General features: G+C 51.0%; 1 protein-coding gene across 1 annotated transcript in view; it reads right to left on the reverse strand.

Moving 5' to 3' along the window:
* Nucleotides 1-504: 504 nt before the first annotated feature.
* The window catches only part of ATP8B3 (ATPase phospholipid transporting 8B3), a 30,195-nt gene continuing 10,532 nt past the window's right edge, over nucleotides 505-20,167 (reverse strand). The window contains exons 11-27 of the mRNA XM_054290873.1: nucleotides 19,921-20,114; nucleotides 18,522-18,730; nucleotides 16,202-16,236; nucleotides 14,981-15,137; nucleotides 14,161-14,349; nucleotides 12,545-12,657; nucleotides 11,035-11,199; nucleotides 9,680-9,791; nucleotides 9,354-9,429; nucleotides 8,825-8,957; nucleotides 8,140-8,407; nucleotides 7,176-7,399; nucleotides 4,903-4,986; nucleotides 4,104-4,343; nucleotides 3,794-3,932; nucleotides 2,701-2,831; nucleotides 505-957 (exon numbers count right to left, since the gene is read on the reverse strand). Of these exons, the coding sequence (XP_054146848.1) occupies nucleotides 505-957; nucleotides 2,701-2,831; nucleotides 3,794-3,932; nucleotides 4,104-4,343; nucleotides 4,903-4,986; nucleotides 7,176-7,399; nucleotides 8,140-8,407; nucleotides 8,825-8,957; nucleotides 9,354-9,429; nucleotides 9,680-9,791; nucleotides 11,035-11,199; nucleotides 12,545-12,657; nucleotides 14,161-14,349; nucleotides 14,981-15,137; nucleotides 16,202-16,236; nucleotides 18,522-18,730; nucleotides 19,921-20,114 (2,922 nt within the window). The remainder of the gene's footprint in view (nucleotides 958-2,700; nucleotides 2,832-3,793; nucleotides 3,933-4,103; nucleotides 4,344-4,902; nucleotides 4,987-7,175; nucleotides 7,400-8,139; nucleotides 8,408-8,824; nucleotides 8,958-9,353; nucleotides 9,430-9,679; nucleotides 9,792-11,034; nucleotides 11,200-12,544; nucleotides 12,658-14,160; nucleotides 14,350-14,980; nucleotides 15,138-16,201; nucleotides 16,237-18,521; nucleotides 18,731-19,920; nucleotides 20,115-20,167) is intronic.

Here is a 20,167-nt window from a genome sequence, read left to right on the forward strand (position 1 = left end):
GGTCAGGGAGCCTGGTGACAGCAATTGGGGAGCCTGGTGGCAGAGGTCATGGAACCTGGTGGCAGCAATCAGGGAGCCTGGTGGCAGAGGTCAGGGAGCCTGGTGGCAGCGGTCAGTGGCTGTCCCAGCTGTACATCTCTGCAAAGCCACGTGCTCCCAGTGTAGGGGTCACGGTGCCACAGCAGGAGCCCCTCAGGCTGGGCCAGCCCCTCTGCAAAGCCACCAGACAGGCTTGAAGGTGTCCCCTGGCAGGAGGGACCAGCCAGGTGTGCTCCGGCCCAGCAGGGTGGGGACAGCTACACCAAGGGCACAGCCAGCGTCCCCTGGGGGCGCGGGACAGCCGGGGCCCTGCCGGGGGTGGCCTTGGCACACAGACTGTCCCTCACACACAGACTGTCCCTCACACACAGACTGTCCCTCACACACAGGCTATCCCTCACAGACTGTCCCTCACACACAGACTGTCCCTCACACACAGACTGTCCCTCACACACAGGCTATCCCTCACAGACTGTCCCTCACATGCAGACTGCCCCCAGCACGCAGGCTGTCCCTGCTGTCCCTCACACGCAGACTGTCCCCAGCACACAGACTGTCCCTCACACACAGACTGTCCCCGGCACACAGACTGTCCCTCACACGCAGACTGTCCCCACTGTCCCTCACACGCAGGCTGTCCCCAGCAGGCAGGCTGCCTCTGCTGTCCCTCACACGCAGGCCGTCCCCGCTGTCCCTCACACGCAAGCTGTCCCTCACACACAGATTGTCCCTCACACGCAGGCTGTCCCTCACACACAGATTGTCCCTCACACGCAGGCTGTCCCCGCGGGTGATGAGGCCGCCGTAGCCCTGCTGGTGGGAGAAGGCGTAGCTGGAGCGGCGGAAGGAGCCGCGGGGGACGTGCGAGCGCAGCTCCACCGGCGGCTCCGGGGCCCGCCTGGCCCTCAGCTGGATCCTCTGCAAGAGATCAGGGAGATCAGGGTGGGGACAGCTCCATGGAGAGCCCTCAGCTCAGGGGAGACATGAAGGTGGGGATGCCTTGTGAGGGCTGAGCTAGAACAGAGACTACATGGAGCTAAAGAATAAAGCAGGGATTTATTAAGAGGCCTCAATGGATCCACCTTGGGCAGCACAAGAGCCCAGCCAGGCCTACACCCAAGATGAACCAAAATGGGCACAAAATGCATGACCAGTCATGGGGGCTCTCAATTTTATAAGTTCTGCTCTATTTGCATATTGCAGTTAATTGTCCAATTCCAGCTCCAGCCCATGCAGTCCCATCCTGCTTGTTTTTCTCACTCCAGCCCACGTTGTTTGTGCTCTTGGGCTGAGATTTGGATCATTTGTCCTTGGTCCCCAGCTGGAGCAGGAGTTGTTTTGTCTCCCTGCTCTGTGCACAGAGCTCACCATCCCCTCATGTGAAGCTCAGACCCATACCCTAAAGCAGCGCAGAACCTGAAAAATAGAAAAGCTCAAACCTGAGGCACCAAAGGGAGCATAGGGGCACCTCCACCAGGGCATGGCTTGGCTCCCAGCTCTGCAATGACCTGATCTTCCCTGGGGATGAGGGATGTGGGGATTTTCCTGGGGATCTGCAAAGCTCATGGAGTTCTGGAGCACAGTGTCAACCTCTGCTCCCACACGGGCTGTGGACACCCCCCAGGCAAGCCCTCAGCCCCAGGTGGGACACACAGTAGGCACAGGGACATCCTCCACTGATGCCTCAGGATTGAGCTTTTATATTTTTCAGATTCTGTGCTGCTTTAGTGGGTGGGTCTGGGATTCGCATTAGGGGATGGTGAGCTCTGTGCACAGAGCAAGGAGACAAAACAACTCCTGCTCCAGCTGGGGACCAAGGACAAATGACCCAAATCTCAGGCTCGAGAGCACAAACAACGTGGAATGAAGAAAGAAAAACAAGCAGGATGGGACTGCATGGGCTGGGGCTGAAATTGGACAATGAACTCCAATATGGAAATGGAGCAGAACTGATCAAAGTGAGAGACCCCGTGCCTGGTTGTGCATTTCGAGACCATTTTGGGTTTTATCTTGGGTGCAGGCCTGGCTGGGCTCTTGTGCTGCCCAAGATGGATCCATTGAGGCCTTTTAATAAATCTCTACTTTATTCTTAACTCTGTCTGGTCTCTGGTCTAGCTCAGCCTTCACAAGGCATCCCCACCAGGACAGGGTTTGGATCCCAGCTCCACCACAACCTCCTTTTCCATGATGGGATGGGGGATGTAGGGACTCTCCCCAGGGGGCTGCAAAGCTCACAAAGCTCTGGAGCACCATCTCCACCCCTGCTTCCACCTGGACTCTTCTGAAAGTACAACCCACAACCCCAGTGGGGGTAAGTTCCACCAAGGCTGGGCTGGCACCAGGACCTGCACCAGACCCCAGACCCTTCTGGAGGGTCCTGGAGGACAATTCCTCACTGCAATCAAAAGCAGACCCTCTCCAAGAGCTGGGTCAGGTGTCTTGGCCCAGGCCAAGCTGGGCCATGGAGCAATTTTGGGTGAGGCCCCTGGAGTTAGAGTTGGTGCCAGTGTCATGAAGGACCACCATGAGTGGGAGCACCAAGGAGAGGTGAATGTCCCAGCACTACAGCCCAGGCTTCCCTGAGGAACCTCCCCTTGCCATCACCCATCCCAGACACTGGTGGGAAGCAGGACCTGCCCTGCCAGTGCCCCCATCCCTCACCTGCTGGGTGGTGGCTCTGCCCAGGGTGGCACGGACTGCGTGGAAAGTGAGCGAGGGCAGGGTGTTGACCACCAGGGACAGCAGGACCACGAGCAGCACGTAGGGGTCAGTCAGGGCATTCCAGCTGGCATCTGTCAACACAGGGGAGATGTTTGGGTAGGGAAGGGGGATCCATCTGTCAACATGGGTGAGACATTTGGGTAGGTGTTCCAGATTGCAAGGCAAGATGTACTCTATTACCATCTCTATGGCAGTTGTTTTTTGTCAAGTGGGCAGTTTTTCCTTATCTCTTCCACAATCACTCCTACCTTGAGAAGGGAACATCTGCTGATAACAGCTATTGAATGTCCCTGCATGGTTGATAACAACTACAGCATCCCATTGGGAGATGTGAGCCCAGAGGGAGAAGCCAAGCATTCCTGCCTGGATGTAATCTGGAGATTCTGGAACACCAGCACAGCTTCTGCACTGGATTCTCCAGAGGAACAGCAGCTGCCTCTTCTTCCACTGGATCTTCAGAGGAAGAGACTGCACCCTTCTACAGGATCCCTGCTCCACCAGAACCACCCCTGACACTGCAGGAGGGCTGAGCCACAATTCCAATGGGACTGCTGCCAACAGCCTGACCCACAGGGTGTCAGGTTGGGTTCTGACTCTGTCAGTGTTGTTTTAGTTCACTGCATTGTTTATTTTACCCTTTTCTTTTCTTCCCTATTAAAGAACTGTTATTTCCTGCTCCCATATTTTTTGCCTGAGAGCCCCTTAATTTAAAATTTATAGCAATTTAGAGGGATGGGGAGGGTTTGCATTCTCCATTTCAGGGGAGGCTCCTGCCTTCCTTAGCAGACACCTGGCTTTCCAAACCAAGACAGTAGGGAAGGTGGAGAGGGAACAGGGAACAAGTGCTGGGGACAGGCCCCCAGCCAGGAAGGTGCTGAGGGCTCTAAAAAGGAGATGGCACCTAAAGAGGAGTTAGAAGTCAAGGTAGAAGTTCAAGAAGTGGCAACAAGGAGATGATCTGCAGGGTGGGAAACAGCTCCTAGCACCAAGGCCAGGGAAGGGAAGGGCTGTGGGGATCCCCAGGGCACCTCACCTGGGAAGCGGAAGATGGCAGGGGCTATCCTGTAGGCATCAACAGTTTGGGTCAGGAAGGAGAAGAGGCAGAAGAGGAGCAGGCTGGCTGTGACCATCAGGAAGGACAGCACTGTCCAGTAGTGAGTGTCCAGGACAATCTGTGGGGACAGAGCATCAGTCTCACGAGGGCCGTGGTGACCCTCTTCTATTCAGTTGCTTTGTCCAAATCCCTCCTCCATCCCAGAGACAGCATCCCCCCAGCCATGAAGCCTCTGGGACCCTAAAGATCTGCTGTGGGGCAGGATGAGCAAGAGCAGATGAGTGCTCACCTCCACCAGGACTGACAGCAACGCTGACAGGGCCACTGTGACTGAGAAGGACTCATAGTCACCCACGACCTTGGTGCCAACGTGGTCGTCAAAGGCCCAGAGGGTGATGTAGAAGCTGATGAGGGAGGTGCCCACCCCGTGCAGGAGGGTGACACCAAAAACACGGTAATTGAAGAGCTCGTCCTGCTGCCCGACCACGTAGAGCTCAGGGAACTCCAGGCTCTTCTTGGCACTCACATCCTGCTGGGACAGCATCCCAGAGGGGATGCAGGGATTGGGGGATGCAGGGATTGGGGCAGAGAGGGAATCCCAGAGGGGATGCAGGGACTGGGGCAGGGAGGGAATCACAGAGAGGATGAAGAGATTGGGAGAGGGAGGGAATCCCAGAGGGGATGCAGGGACTGGGAGAGGGAGGGAATTCCAAAGGGAATGAAGGGATTGGGAGAGGGAGAGTATCCCAGAGGGGATGCAGGGACTGGGGCAGGGAGAGGATCCCAAAGGGGATGCAGGGATTGGGGCAGGGAGGGAATCCCAGAGGGGCTGCAGGGACTGGGGGAACATGATGGGGCCACCTCACCCCACACACTCTCTGGGAGAGCTGCAGTGGGTCCCTCTGCCCCGTGGCTCTGGGGTGACTGGGGGCAGGCACCCCAGGACTGAGGGTGAGCTCCAAATGCCCAGTGAGCTGACAACGCCCTGTGCTGGCACCAAGGGCTGTGGAGATGGGGGCAGTGACTGCCAGGCTGGCTCCCAGCTGCCGAGGGTGGCACAGGGCTGGGTGAGCCCGGGGAAGCCGTACCTGCTCAAAAAGGCCCACGGACAGCATGGGGTAGGCAGTGTAGAAAATATTGTAGAGTGCGAGGAACCAGCCCTCATACAGAGGCTAGAAGGGAACAGGGAGAAGCTGTGAGCTTGGAGGTGCTTTGGAAAGACTCACAGAGGATGTCCAGGCCCCAGGACACTCAGATCCAAGCATGGAAATCCCCTTGGACTTGCCCCATCCCCTGCATCAGCCCCACATTTTCTGTAGGGTCACGGTGCAGACAGAGATGGGGCTGGAGCTCCACATGTTGCTGGTCAAGTCACACTTGATGATGGCCCTTGGAATCAAAGCTCCCATTTTGGAGGAAACCAGATTAATGCACATGGGATCCTGCATCTGTCCAAGCCTGAACTGCAGCTCACAACTGTGAAAGAGGTTTTAGAGTGACTTCTGTGAGCCAGAGAGAAGTTTGATCAAAGGAACCACGTTTACCCCTAAAAGAATTTCCTACCAAGGTCATTGACATAGAAAGCCAGAAAGAAAGAAGGATAAATAAGAGAAACCTGCAACTGTCTACTCCAATAAGCACTTTGTTGGTCTTTCCTGACCAATGAGTAAAGTCTATACTTATGAGTCTTGTAAGAAGGTATAAAAAGCATGCATGCTATAATAAAAACAGGTTTAAAGTCTTCTGAAAATGGAGAGAAATGTATTGTTTTTGTCTCAACTACAACACACAAGGAGATCCTAAGTTTCCCCAGGGTGCTTTCCCAATCCAGCCAGGCGAAAAGCAGATAACCATTATGCCTCAGTCAGAATTTGGACATGGCAAGGGAGAAAAGGGGACCAAGGTGGTGATGTGGACATGTGTCCCCCAGGCAGCCCCAGGCACAATCCCTGCAGGGGATCCTGAGCAGGAGGGTGTAACTCTGGTGCAGAGACCTCCACTGGATGGATGTGACCCCTTGTCCTAGGGTGACATTATGATGTTTGTATCCCCATTCCTGTGTTCTGTTTATGCTGGACATCATGTTCTGTGCCTTCAAGACTGGCTCTGAAGAGCGAATGTTTTGTTTTGGTTTTGTTATCAGCCGCTCTGGGACACAGAGACGGGGCAGTACATGGTGCTGCTTTTGCTTTTTGCTTTGCGCTTGCTCTCGCTTCTGCTTTGCTCCTCCTTTGCTCCTTCTTTGCTCCTGCTTTGCTCCTGCTTTGCTCCTGCTTTTTGCTTCTGCCCATTAGTTAGTTTAGATAAGCAATCCAAATTTTCCCTGGACTGTTTTTCTTTCCCTTTCTTGGAATCACTCAAACCTGCTCCGGACTGGGACCTGGGGAACACCGAGAGTTTGCACCTTGTGGCTGCAGCAGCTGCCCCAGCACAGGAGGGACTGAGAACAGAGCGACCACCCCCAAGAGAGACTTTCTGAATTTGTCATCTTTTTCAGAGCGGTGAAAGAGTGGTGTCATCTGGTATTGTTCATTCTGTGTGCTGGGGGTGCTTTGCTTGTTAAATAAACAGGTTCTTTCCACTTTTCTCCAAGGAATCCTTCCCAAAACGGTTGAGGCGAGAGTCTGTGTGGGTTTGCTTTCTGGAGAAGCCCCATTTTGGAGGTTTTCTCCCAAATTTGCCCTAAACTAGGATGTTGGGGAAGATGAAACAGGAAAGCCTTATAAATATGATTGTCTGGCAAAAGATTTTGAAAATATAGAAACTATAAGCGAGATTAAAAAGAAATCAAGCTTTGAGATCCCTCAGTTACTGAACAATGGGAAAACAATGATGTGGCTGGCTGAAGGTAATTCCCTTTTGATGAAACAATCCCCTCTGCTTGCAGACAGCCCCAAGGGTCAGAGTAGACCCTGCCAGCTTGGCAGAAGGGGCCCAAAGAGGAGTTTTTAGGGTTTAAAATGTAGCACAGTATGGTAATGTAGTGATTCCTTTAGACTGTGTGTAAGTGCATAGGATTTGTATCTTGTACTAGATTGGTTAGTGAGAATTAGAATATTCAACACAGAAGATGATTTATTGTATTGTAACGGGAACTTTGCTCTCTTACCTCTTGCCTCTTAGCTCTTACTTTTCTATGCTCTTACCCCTTTTACTCTCTCACCCTCTCATCCTCTCTACCCCTCTCTTCTCTCAGTCCTGCTCTGAGCTGTGGCTGCAGCTCCCAGCAGGACCCTGCACCCAGGCCCTTTGCAATAAATCCCAAGTTCCACAACCTGGCTGCAGAGATATCTGGTCTCTGTCTGTCCCAACTGTTGTACCCTCCAGTGCTCCTACCCCAGGACACCCCTGCACCCCTCACCTGTGCCGTGAATCCGCTGTGGAAAGCGAACCACACCTGGGCCAGGAGGCCGGCGAAGGTCTTGTAGAAGAAGCAGCGCAGGAACTTGCAGATGCGCAGGTAGTTCCAGCGGCCGTGCACCAGGAGCAGGCGCTGCAGGAAGGAGAACTGGGCCAGGGCGTAGTCACTGCACTGCACGGCCTGCAGCCCCTCCAGCCCGCTGATGCCCACCCCGATGTCCGCGGCTGCGGGTGGCAAACGCACACGGGGAGCTTTGGGGGCAGCCGGGGGCTTGATGGCCCCGTGGGTTGTTGTAGGGGGATACAGGATGGGTAAATGAAGGTGGGATAGAATGGAATCTTACTCCCTAAAGAGTTGCAGCTGAATTTTAACAGGCCACACCTATAGCCAATAAGAAGCGTGTTATAAAAGAGTGGATTGGTGGGAACTGGAGTGAGTTGGCTACTGCAAGGACAAGGAAGAGTGAATGCCTAGAGGAGCTACCTACAAGAAACATCGAGGAGGGAAACTCTAGCAATATGGAACCCTTGCAATGTAGTGACAATAGAACTCTTGCACTATAATGACAACAGGTTGTCCCCAGGAATGTGAATCCAGGAGTGACAGACAAAGGGAACAAGACTCTCTATGTCATGTCCTGGATATTCAGGCGTGGTGTGAGAGCACAGCCCTGTGTCAGGGCTGCTGGGAGGGGCAGGGATGGCTCTGCCAGCTGCCCACGCTGGGGTTTGAGGGTTCATCAAGGTTCATCCCAGGTGCCAAAAGCACGTGGGCTACCGTGCCCTTATCTTGGGCTGGTCCTGTCCTGTGCTTCTCACTCCCCTCCCAGCACAGCAATGTGGGGAACAGGTTTGGGGCTTCCCCTCCCATGTTCCTCACCCCGAAGGGGAGGGTGAGGTGGTGGAGATGACAAATGGGGCACCACCATCACCAGGGGGACACACCAACAGAGCCCCAGCCTCACTTTTGATCATGTTGACATCGTTGGCGCCGTCCCCGATGGCCAAGGTGACGGCCTTCTTGTGCTTCTTCACCAGCTGCACCATCAGGGCTTTCTGCTTGGGGGTCACCCTGCAGCAGATCACGGCCTGGCAGCTGGTGGCCAGGTCCACAAAGGCCTTCTCCACCAGAACCCCCTGGTCCTGCGAGGCCTCGGCCCTGCCACAGCACAGCCACCGCCATGGCCACCCCTTCTTCTCCTTCAGCACCTCTCCTGTGTGCAGGATTCTGTCCTTGGGGGACAGCACACATGGCTGGGACCTCTTACGCAGCCCTCGGAGCCCTCAGCTCTTCAGCACTGCTCTTAAATGCCCCCAAAGAGCGACTCTGGTTTGTCCCAAGCTCATCACAGAGTGGATGCTGTGACTATGAGCCCAGTGTGACCATGAGAGCTTGTGATCACGACCCAGCCTGTGTCACTCCAGAGCACGGAGCAGCTTTGGCCAGAGCTCCCCAGCACCAAATGCTCAGTACAAGGTTGTTCTCCTCCCCACCCTTCCTTCCTCAGCCCCAAATGGGCTTTTCCCACCTTTTGGGCAGGAGGAGCACCATGTGCTGCCCGTGCTGGTGCCACCCAGGACTCTGATACTACCAGGGCAGGAACAACCATCAGGCAGGGAGCAGAGAACAGCATCCAGGTGCCACCTTACCAGGAAGTCCCCGCTGATGATGATGGCTCTCTTGTGGCATGGAGTCTCTGGGTGCTGCTGGGAGAGGCTGCATGGGGCGTCCCCTCTGCCACTGAGGTTGTTGTTGCTCTCCCAGTAAGCCTGGAGGATCTCACTGTGGGAGGAAGGGGGGGTTGGACATGAGCTGGGGACACTGGGGATGCTGGTGAGGCTTGGTCATCTCAAAGCTAGGGAGATGGGACTGTGGTGGGAACAGGAGGAACGAAGAGGAGGTTCACTCATATCAGAAATCAGCCTGGTTTAGAGGCTGGAGAGAAGCTTAAACCCTTTCTGGGCAAAGACTGCCAAGGAAGAGCGTGGGATGGGAGAAGAAACAGGTGAGGAGGCTGGAAAAGCACCAGATGAAGTCCATGGACATCCAGGCTGGCACAGGGCAGGAGAAGCTCCTCTGGCTGAGCCGAGCTCTGCCCACCCTGCCCCAGCTCCTCTGCCCAAGGGTGTCCCCAGCAGGGACAGCAATGTCCTGAGCCAGGAGGGGACAGTTCCTCACCTGACCTCCTTCTCCTCCAGGATCTCCATGTCGTCTGTCAGCAGCCTGCAGGCGTAGCCGATGTTCATCGCAGTCTCTGCAACACCCAGCCCTCAGTGCTCCATGGTGCTGCCCCCAGCCCAGGGCAGCCCCCAGCCCTCGGCTCCCAGAGCCCCTGGTGGGCAGCAGCTCCTTCCCCTGCCTCAGTTTCCCCTGGTAGGTGGGATGTGCTGCAAAGGGAGCAGCAGGACCAGTTCCTGCCCATCCCTGTGGCTCTCCTCCTCTCTGGTCCTGGTCAGGGGAGAAGCTCAAATTTGTTGAGAGGGTCTGGGGGTGCCTCCACTGACCTTGTTTGTCTCCTGTCAGCACCCACACTTTGATGTTGCCCAGTTTCAGCAGCTGGATGGTCTCAGGGACCCCGTCTTGCAGCTTGTCCTCGATGGCTGTGGCCCCGAGCAGCTGGAGGGGTTGACTGGGTGTCATGGCACAGGCAGGGCAGGACAGAGGTGGGAATCACCCCGGCATCCAGCCAGCAGCCCTTACTGGGGGTGACACAACCTGACATCTACAGCTGGACACCCCAGCGTGCACTGGCATGTCACAAAGTCACCCCTCGGGGCAAACCCCATCTGTCCTGCCCCCAGGGAATGGGTGTTGGCTTGGACACTTCACCTCCTCATTCTGGAGAGCCAACCCCCCCTGCCTGCCCTCTGGGGCACAGAGAGCTCCTCCTGACCCCAGCCCAAGTATATCTTTGATTGGTCTCATGTACATTGTTTTTACTTGATGACCAATCATGATCCAGCTGTGTCGAGGTTGTGAGCAGTCACAGGTTTTTATTATTCATTCCTTTCTAACCTTCTGATGGAATCCTTTCTCTCCATTTCTTTTAGTATAATTTTAGTACAACATTTATAATATAATATAATTGTAATATAATATAATATAAATTATATATATTTATATAAATTATATATATTTATATAATATTACATATTATAATATATTATATATGTGTTATTATATATTAGACATATTATTTATATTATATATAATATAACAATGTGATATAACGTAACATGAAGTAACGTGATAATATAATATAATATATGATATGATATGATATGATATGATATGATATGATATAATATCATATCATATCATATCATATCATATCATACAATATGATGTAATATGATGTGATGTGATGTGATGTGATGTGATATAATATAATATAATATAATATAATATAATTCATTTCTAACCTTCTGATGAAATCCTTTCTTTCTATTTCTTTTAGTATAATTTTAGTATAACAATTTTAATATAATATAATTAATATAATGTAACGGAATATAATATAATGGAATATAACATAGTGTGATGTCATGTAATATATTATATTATATTATATTATATTATATTATATCATATCATATCATGTTATATCATATCATATCATGTTATATTATGTTATATTGTATTATATTATATTATATTATATTATATTATATTATATTAATATATCTTTATATAATATATAACTAATATAATATAGTATAACTATAACATAATATAATATAACATTATGTGATATAATGTAATAGAATGGAATAATAAATCAACCTTCTGAAACATAAAATCAAAATTCTCATCTCTTCCCTCATCCTGGGTACCCCTCGAACACTGCCCCATGTCCCACCTGCAGGTTCTGCTCCATCTCCTCGTAGAGCCTGTCCAGCTCCCGGGCTCGGTCCCCCAGCAGCGCCGCGGCCTCGCGGTGCCTCCGGCCCCAGGTGCGGAACTCGGCCTCGCTCACCTCCCGGCTGGCCACGCACAGCGTCCGCAGCGTCTCCTCCGCAAAGCGCTGCGGGGAGAGACATCAGCACTCCCCTCCCACAGGAGTGGGTGGCAAAACTGTCCTTGGGCCCCTCAAACAGGAAAGAGAGACCCAGAAGTTTCTCTCCTGGATTAGGTGAAAAAGGCGCCTCATAGGATGTGGGGGACTTCACCTCAAACTTAAGGATAGCTAATTGGGAGCCAAAGTCCCTCCTAAACAATTTACTAGAAAAAGAAGTGAGCAAAGAACCTCTGGCACCTGGCTCAGTTTTTCTCTGTTTGTTATTTTGCCTTTTAATAAACCTTTTTGTTTCCAACACTGCAACACAAGCCATCCTGCTGTTTTTTCTGCTTCCAAGGGTAGCTGAGCTATCTTGGGTGTGTTATAGACTCTGAGAGCTTATGAGACCTGGCTCGAGGAGGCTCCTGTAACATCCTCCCTCCCCAGGAGATTGTGGGAAATTATATGAGAAGTAGAAAGTAAGGACAAATAGAAAAATGGTCTGTGTATTAACTACAGAATAGTTAATAACTAGAACAGAATAACTAGAATAACTCCCCAAGCTGTATTAGCTTATTCTAATAACTAGAATAAGCTAGAATAACTCCCTAAGCTGTAGAAATGTATATCTATCAAGATATCAGGAAGTTCTAAGCTTAATAATGGAGCTCTGTGCACTGTATTTTAAGGCTTACAAGTAGGTATTGTATTTGAAATAAGCAAGAATTGTTTTAACCACAGGTACCTGTACTTATAGTGGTTGGATGGAACTACTGTCAATATACTTTTGTTTTGTGTGATTGGTCAAAAAACTTTTAAAGTGAGTTGTAACATTGAGTTTTTCATCTGCTACTGGGGATGTGAGCTGATGGCATCTTCCCATTGTCATAACCATGTAATGAGACCGATGCTGGAAAATCAAACAGCTTGAGATGCGTTCCTCAGCAGTCCAATCCTGTTTGTGATTTGTACATAGACCCCCAAACGGCAATAGAGAGGGCCAGGAAACTCTCACAGGACTAGGGCATCACCCCAGACCAGCCATGGGCAGAGCCAGAGACACTCCAGGACCTGGGGATCTCCCTCCAGGCGCCAACTCCCTTCCCTCATCCTCCAGCATCTCCCCGAGCATCCCTCATCCTCCAGCATCCCCCCGAGCATCCCTGGATGCGGCTGCTCCATGCAGAACACCAAAGGTGGAATCCATTCCCTCTCACCCCTGTCCCACATGCAGGTGAGGCTCCTGGAGCAGAAGGCAGAACCAAAACCCCTTAGGCAGAGGGAGGAAGAGAACAGGGCATGGACTGCAGGACACCCAGCCCAAAGCCAGCAGGAGGCAGAGCAGTGCTGTCACCCCAGGGGTGGCACTCACATCCAGAGCGCTCTCGGTGAGGCTCTCCCGGGGCCCTCGGCTCCGCAGCCTCTCCAGGATGACGGTGTCGGCGCCCTTGGTGTAGAGCCGGATGGTGCCCTGGGGGTCTCGCACTGCCAGGGAGGGGAGGACACCTTAGGGCCCCTCAGAGGTAGCTCCCGTTCATTGCTGTCCCTGCACGGGGGCCGTGCTGGCCCCCAGAGGGCTCCATGGTGCTTTTCCATCTGTGGCCATGGGGAGCACAGGGGTATCCCTGTCGCAGACATCTTTTTATGAAAAGTCCTTTCCTTAGGATTTTTCCTCCTGAGAAGCTGAGAGGCCTCAGGAACAAAATGTAAACAATGATTATCTGCTGCTGTGGTATGCAACAGGTGGATCCGTGATTGGTCTCATAGAGTTGTTTGTAATTAATGGCCAATCACAGCCCAGCTGGCTTAGACTCTCTGTCTGACCCACAAACCTTTGTGATCATTCCTTTCTATTCTTAGCTTAGCTAGCCTTGTGAGGAAACCTTTTCTTCTATTCTTTTAGTATAGTTTTAATGTAATATATATCAAAAAATAATAAATCAAGCCTTCTGAAACATGGAGTCAGATCTTCATCTCTTCCCTCATCCAAGAACCCCTGTGAACACGGTCACATATCCCCAAATCTGCACCACCACTGGGCAGAATCAGGGACTGTCAGGTCCTCACACAATTCCTCTCAGCCCCGAATTTATTTCCTCTCTCTTGGCTGCTCAAACCCTTCTTGGCTGCCATGACCAATGTGAGCAAACCCACAGGGATGACCAGGATGACCCTCAGGAGCCGGCTGTGGATTTACTGATGTCGGAACTCAGTGCATCCCTCTGAGTGTCCAGAGTTGCCAAGGACCCCGTCAGGGGGCTCAGAGACCCTGGCACACAGCCCAGAGCACCTGGGGATTTGATTTTGACCCCTGGAGCAAGTTGCCAGCTTTGTATGAGGACCTGAAAGTCACAGAGGTTTGAATAGTATAATAATAAAATTATCACAGAGTGAAAATGTAGATTTTAGGACTTTTGGTATGAGAGTTATGGAGACCAGATGGAGGAACTTGGGCATGTCCAGCCTTTCTTCTTCTTCTTCATGTTCTCCATTTTCTGCAGTGATGTTGGCACTTTGGGATTGGTTTAGAGTAGAAGTGCACTGTCTAACATAGGTGATGGGTATTGGGAATTAGGTGTAAATATGTTATATGTAGTTTGCAGTATAAAAAGACAACACAGAGAGTGCCGGTGGCTGCCCTGCTGAGCAGATCTCGGCTGGGCAGAAAGAAAATATTATAGATAAGAATTAATAAACAACCTCAAGACCGAAAACTGAAGAGCTCTGACTCATTCTTCGGCCACGTGGGCTGAAGCAGAGACATCCTGCACATCTCAGGGCAGCGATTATCAACCACAAACCGGAGATACTTCCTCTCTCTTGGCTGCTCAAACCCTTCTTGGCTGCCTTTAACGAGGTGAGCAAATCCACAGGGATGACCAGGACGACCCTCAGGAGCCGGCTGTGGCCACCTGCAGCCATGCCAGTGCCGTCCCTTGTGGGGCTGAGCAGAGAAGGGACTGGGACAGCCCACCCCACCCCACTCACCCAGCACAGACATCCTCTTGCGGTCGCTGTTGAAGTCCAGCATGGCCAGCAGCTCGTAGGTCCTGGTCCTGCCCAGCTCCCGGATGGTGATGGAGTCCTGAGTCCGGCCCAGGAAGACATAGCCCAAGCTCCTGGCTGCCAACACCAGCGCTTCCTCATCAGGGGAGGCTGCCTGGTAAACCAGCTGGTCTGCAGGAGAGGAGGAGGAGGATCACACACAGAGACTCCCAGCAAACCCCACTGGGACAGCTGCAGTGCCCCATTCCTGCCCAGCTGTGACACCCTGAGCCTGAGCTGCCAGGCTGGGGAAGCCCAGCCCTGCTTGTCTGATCTGGAGAGGGACTGGGGACAAGGGATGGAGGGACAGGGCACAGGGAATGGCTCCCACTGCCAGAGGGCAGGGCTGGATGGGATATTGGGAATCAGGAATTGTTCCCTGGCAGGGTGGGCAGGCCCTGGCACAGGGTGCCCAGAGCAGCTGTGGCTGCCCCTGGATCCCTGGCAGTGCCCAGGCCAGGCTGGACAGGGCTTGGACCAGCCTGGGACAGTGGAAGGTGTCCCTGCCATGGCAGGGGTGGCACTGGATGGGCTTTGAGGACCCTCCCAACCTCAACCATTCTGGGATTCTATGCTCCCAGACAGGATTATCCCCCTTGTGCTTCTGTTCCCACCCATGAGCTCTGAAACTCCCTCAAACACAAACCTATGGCACAGGGACAGTGGCAGAGCCCCCCACAGGCTCCCCCACCCCACAGCTGAGCTTTGCTGGGCACTGCCAAACCCCACGGCCCCAGAGCCCCGAGGGGCCCCTCAAACCCACCTCCCCTGTCCTCCACCATGACAGTGTGGCAGAGGGCCAGCAGCCTCAGGAACTCCCTCAGCACGGGGTCATTGTCCCTCTGGGCGGCTTCCAGCAGCGTCACATCGCAAACACCCGACTTCTGCTCCCCAGGGCCCTCCCAGCTCAGCCCCAAGCCCTGCAGGAGGCACAGACAGGATGCAGGAACCCAGTGGGGCTGAGCACAGGGCTCTGTGTCCCCAGGAGCACCGGGATGTGACATGGTGGCACTCTGGTGTTCTTCTGTCTCAGGTTGGAAATGGGGATGTGTGCTGTATTCCCATCTGTGGAACAGTTATCTCCTGTTCATGGGGCAGTTTTCTTTATCTCTCCCACAGCCAACCCTCCCTCCAGGAGATCTCTGCTGTCCATGGCCACTGAGTGTCCCTGCAGGGCTGATCCAATTCCAGCATCCCATGGGGAGATGCTCCGCCCAGGGGAGGAGCCAAGCATTCCTACCTGGATCCAATCTGAGGTTTGGGACACCAGAAACAGTCTTTCCACTGCATTCCCAGAGGAGCAGCTGCCTTTCCCACTGGATCTTCAGAGGAAAACTCCCCCCTTGTGCAGGATCCCTGCTGCAGCAGAGCCACAGCTGGCACTGCAGGAGGGCTGAGCCCCCATGGGATGGGGCTGGGACACCACCCTGGCACACAGGGGACAGGGCATGTTCTGACTCTGGCAGTGGTTTGTTTTCTTTTTTGTTCTATTGCATTTGTATTTTTAATTTTCCTAATAAAGAACTGTTATTCCTACTCCCATATCTTTGCCTGAGAGCCCCTTAATTTCAAAATTATAATAATTCTGAGAGAGGGGGTTTACATTTTCCATTTCAGGGGAAGCTCTTGCCTTCCTCAGCACACACCTGTCTGTTCAAACCCAGACACCTCCCAAGGTGTCCTTGCCCTCCCTCAGTGTGAGACCCCCAGGGCATGGCGCCATGCCAGGGGCTGAGCCCGGCTCTGCTCTGCCCACGCCAAGGGGGTGAGTGTAAAACAGCTGGGAGTGAAAAAACTCTAAAAATCAGAACTGCATCCTTTCATCACTCCTGTTCTGAATGACAAACTGACCAGACCCCTCTGAGAGCCTGGACCCTGTTGGGAGCCAGCTGAGCTCCTCAGCACCAGGCTGTCCCTGGTGTCACCAGTGTCACCCGTGGCACCTGTGACAGCCCCATGGCACATGGGAGGGGGGTTTACTCACCTGTGGCTGTTTGTTCTCATGGCCTGTGCCTGAACCTGCCAAAATAAAAATAATCCCATTAATAAAGGGCTGGCAGGAGGCTTGAAGCAGCTTCACTGGAGAGGCTCCTGCTGGAGAAAAATCCAGTAAAAAACCAAAAACCTGAGCATCTGCTCAGGGTCAGACTCCACTGGGATATCCTCACTTTTTTGGCTTTTTGTTCAGATTTTCACCATTATTTTAATGGTAAAAATTCAGGTCTACTTTCAGCTGCATTTCCTGGAAGATTCTGCATTTGGCTGAAGCCTGCTGGGATTAGGGTGATGCTGCTCCACAGGGGTGGGATGTGCTACACCAGGCAGGGAACATTTGGTTTATTCCTGCCTAAAAGCTTTGCCAGGGTTTTTTGGCCTTCCTTTTTGCTTTTATCCGTGTCCATTTGTCTCAAGCAAATGATGCTTGTCTCAGTAAAACATGGCTTCATGTTAAAACTTGGGCCTACCCTGCTCATTAAATTTCACTAATTAGCATCATGATGGCTCCCCAAGTAAGCCAAGAGCTGGAATAAGTACAGCAAGGAGAAGAGGAAGGACTTAGCAATTTTCAAGGCTTAATGCAGAAAACTGAGCAGAATCATTAAAAAATAATGAATTTTTAAATGGACAAAAAAGGTTAAAAACCACAAAAAACCCAAACAGACAAATTAAAAACAAGCAAATAGCAATTACGTATATTCACTCAAACTGAACAGTTTAAGTATGATGATAATTTTATAACAAAATAAAAAAATTAAAACTTCCACAAATAGAAAAAAATTAATCTACAACCTTAAAAAAACCTTAATACAAAAATAAAATACACAAACATTAAATTTAAAAAATGAACTTATATTTCTATAATTATGAGTAAAAATAGTTTAAATTAATAAAATCTATATTAATAAAATTATAAAAATTTATAATATAAAAATATAATTATACAAAATAAACTAAAAATGTTTAAATTATAATAAAACGTATTTATGAACATATAACAAAAAATTATTAAACAAAAATATCCACAACACAACAAAATTAAATAACAATAATAAATTTTAAAAAACAAATAAACCTTACAAGTATCCATAAAATGTAAAAACTATATATTATGTTATGATAAAAAGTATATTAATAAAAGAACAAAAACTAATATAAAAATTTTTTAAATTATATAAAATAAACTAAAAAAGAAAAATTATGATAAAAACATATATGAACACAACAAGAACCCATTAAACAAAAATATCCACAATACAAAAAAAATTAAAAAAAAGAGGGAAAAGAAACCAAAATAAACCTAATAACAGCTATTAAAATTATATATTATAACAAAAAATTATAACTACTTTAAACTATTACCAACTACTTACTCCTTTAAAATCTCACAACCTCTAAAACTAATATTTGTCTAAACAACAAATCATTTTTAACCCAACAATAATCCCATTCCTTCATTAAAAACAAAAATTTTTTTAGGTTGAAAGATGTTAGTGGGAGTGTGTATTCTATTCCCACCTGTCAGAGCTGGGGCAGTTCTCTGCTGTTCATGGGGCGCTTTTTTCTTTTTTTCTTTATCTCTCCCACAGCCAACCCTCCCTCCAGGAGATCTCCGCTGTCCATGGCCACTGAGTGTCCCTGCAGGGCTGATCCAATCCCAGCATCCCATGGGGAGATGCTCCTTCCAGGGGAGGAGCCAAGCATTCCTACCTGGATCCAATCTGAGGTTTGGGACACCAGCACAGCCTTTCCACTGGATACCCAGAGGGAGCCCAGGCCCATCTGCAGCAGCCCTGGAGCTGCAGAGGAAAACTCCCCCCTTGTGCAGGATCCCTGCTGCAGCAGAGCCACAGCTGGCACTGCAGGAGGGCTGAGCCCCCATGGGATGGGGCTGGGACACCACCCTGGCACACAGGGGGCAGGGACTGCTCTGACTCTGGCAGTGGTTTGTTTTCTTTTTTGTTCTATTGCATTTGTATTTTTAATTTTCCTAATAAAGAACTGTTATTCCTACTCCCATATCTTTGCCTGAGAGCCCCTTAATTTCAAAATTATAATAATTCTGAGAGAGGGGGTTTACATTTTCCATTTCAGGGGAGGCTCCTGCCTTCCTCAGCACACACCTGTCTGTTCAAACCCAGACACAATAATAAATGCTGCACCTGCAAAGCCCCAAAAACGTGGGAGATGAGAACAAGGAGAATTCCTACCAACACCAATCCTCCTGTCCCAAGCACTCAGCAGGGTTGGAAAGAACCAGCTCCAGGTTCATCTGAGCCCCTACAAACAATCCCAGCCCTGGTTACCATAGATGGTTCCATTGACACAGCATTTCTTGAAGCTCATGATGTTCTGGGTCAGGGTGCCCGTCTTGTCTGAGAAGATGTACTGGATCTGGCCCAGCTGGTCACTGAGGCTGGTGCTCCTGGCCTCAGCTGGGATGTCCTTGGCACCATAATACATCTCCAGATCCCAGTTGATGAAACAGCTGTTCACCAGGTAGATGAATTCGAGCCTAGGGAGTGCAAAACAGGGAGGAGGAGATGGTGTTTCTCAGAGCCCAGGGTGCTGGAGAGCTGAGACAGGAAGGGAAGGCAGGGGGACATCCCCACTGTGATCCTACTGCTCTGCTCAAGGGACACAATTCCAGAGGGTTTTCATCACCCACTGGGTCCCCTCTAGAATTCTGGCCTTTGCTGACCTAATTCACTGATCTGCAGGTCCAGTGAAGGGCCCAAAAGTTTGGAAACAGCTTTTTCCAACATAAATTGTGATTATGGGCTGCACAGAGCAGCTGTGCCCTTCTCCTCCCCATCCCTTCTGCTGTCCATAGGAAGCCCAGGAATATCTCAGATCCTGCTCCCAGGGAGCTGCACCTTCCTCAGCGCCATCCTCAGCCTGCTCCCATCTAACTCCCAAAATCCCATCCATCCCTCCAGTTTCACAGATCCGGAGGTCCAGTGAAGAGCCCAAAATTTGGAAACAACTTTTCCCAACATAAATTGTGATTGTTGGCTGCACAGAGCAGCTGTGCCCTTCTCCTCCTCATCCATTCTTCTCCCCATCCCTTCCATAGGAAGCCCAGGAATATCTCAGATCCTGCATCTAGGGAGCTCCACCTTCCTCAGAGCCATCCTCAGCCTGCTCCCATCTAACTCCCAAAATCCCATCCATCCCTCCAAACTCACAGATCTGGAGGTCTTGTGAAGGGCCCAAAACTTTGGAAATAGCTTTTTCCAACATAAATTGTGATTGTTGGCTGCACAGAGCAGCTGTGCCCTTCTGCACCCCATCCCTGCTGCGTTCCACAGGAAGCCCAGGAATATCTCAGATCCTGCTCCCAGGGAGCTGCACCTTCCTCAGAGCCACCCTCAGCCTGCCCACGACTCCCAGTATCCTATCCAGCCCTGCCCTCTGGTAGTGGAAACCATTCCCTGTGTCCTGTCCCTCCATCCCTCACCAGGGATGCCCAGGGTCACATCCCTGTTCTGCTTTTGCCCTGGGAAGATCTGAAACCACATCTTTGGTGTCTGTAGGACACACACCCCACCCACCCTTCCCCTCTCCTGGCTAAGGGAGCACCTGGGAATGACCTGGGCCACACCTGGACCTTCATTTTGGGGCTGTGACCCAATTTCCAGGTGAGGAACAAGGGCAGGGGGTGGGTGCTGGGCCCTGGTCCCCACCAAGCTCTGTGGTCCTTACGTGATGTACATGGACATGGGGATGATGATGCTCAGGAGGATGGTGAAGCCCCAGAAGTTGAGGAAGGCCTGGTGGGCAGGGCTGGTGTGCTGGTAGAGGGCAGCCAGGTAGCTGTGCTTCTCCTGGAACGTCCTGGCCCAGAACCCTGAGGCCACAGCCAGGCCCAGGGACGTCGCCAACAGCAGCAGGAAGATCTGGGGTGGGAAACGAGCATGAGAAGGTCCCAAGATGAGAAACCCCAGGATCA

This window comes from Melozone crissalis, unplaced genomic scaffold (assembly GCF_028551555.1).
Source record: "Melozone crissalis strain CALT ecotype California unplaced genomic scaffold, PUWL_Pcris_2 ptg000088l_1, whole genome shotgun sequence".
NCBI classification, from domain to species: domain Eukaryota; kingdom Metazoa; phylum Chordata; class Aves; order Passeriformes; family Passerellidae; genus Melozone; species Melozone crissalis.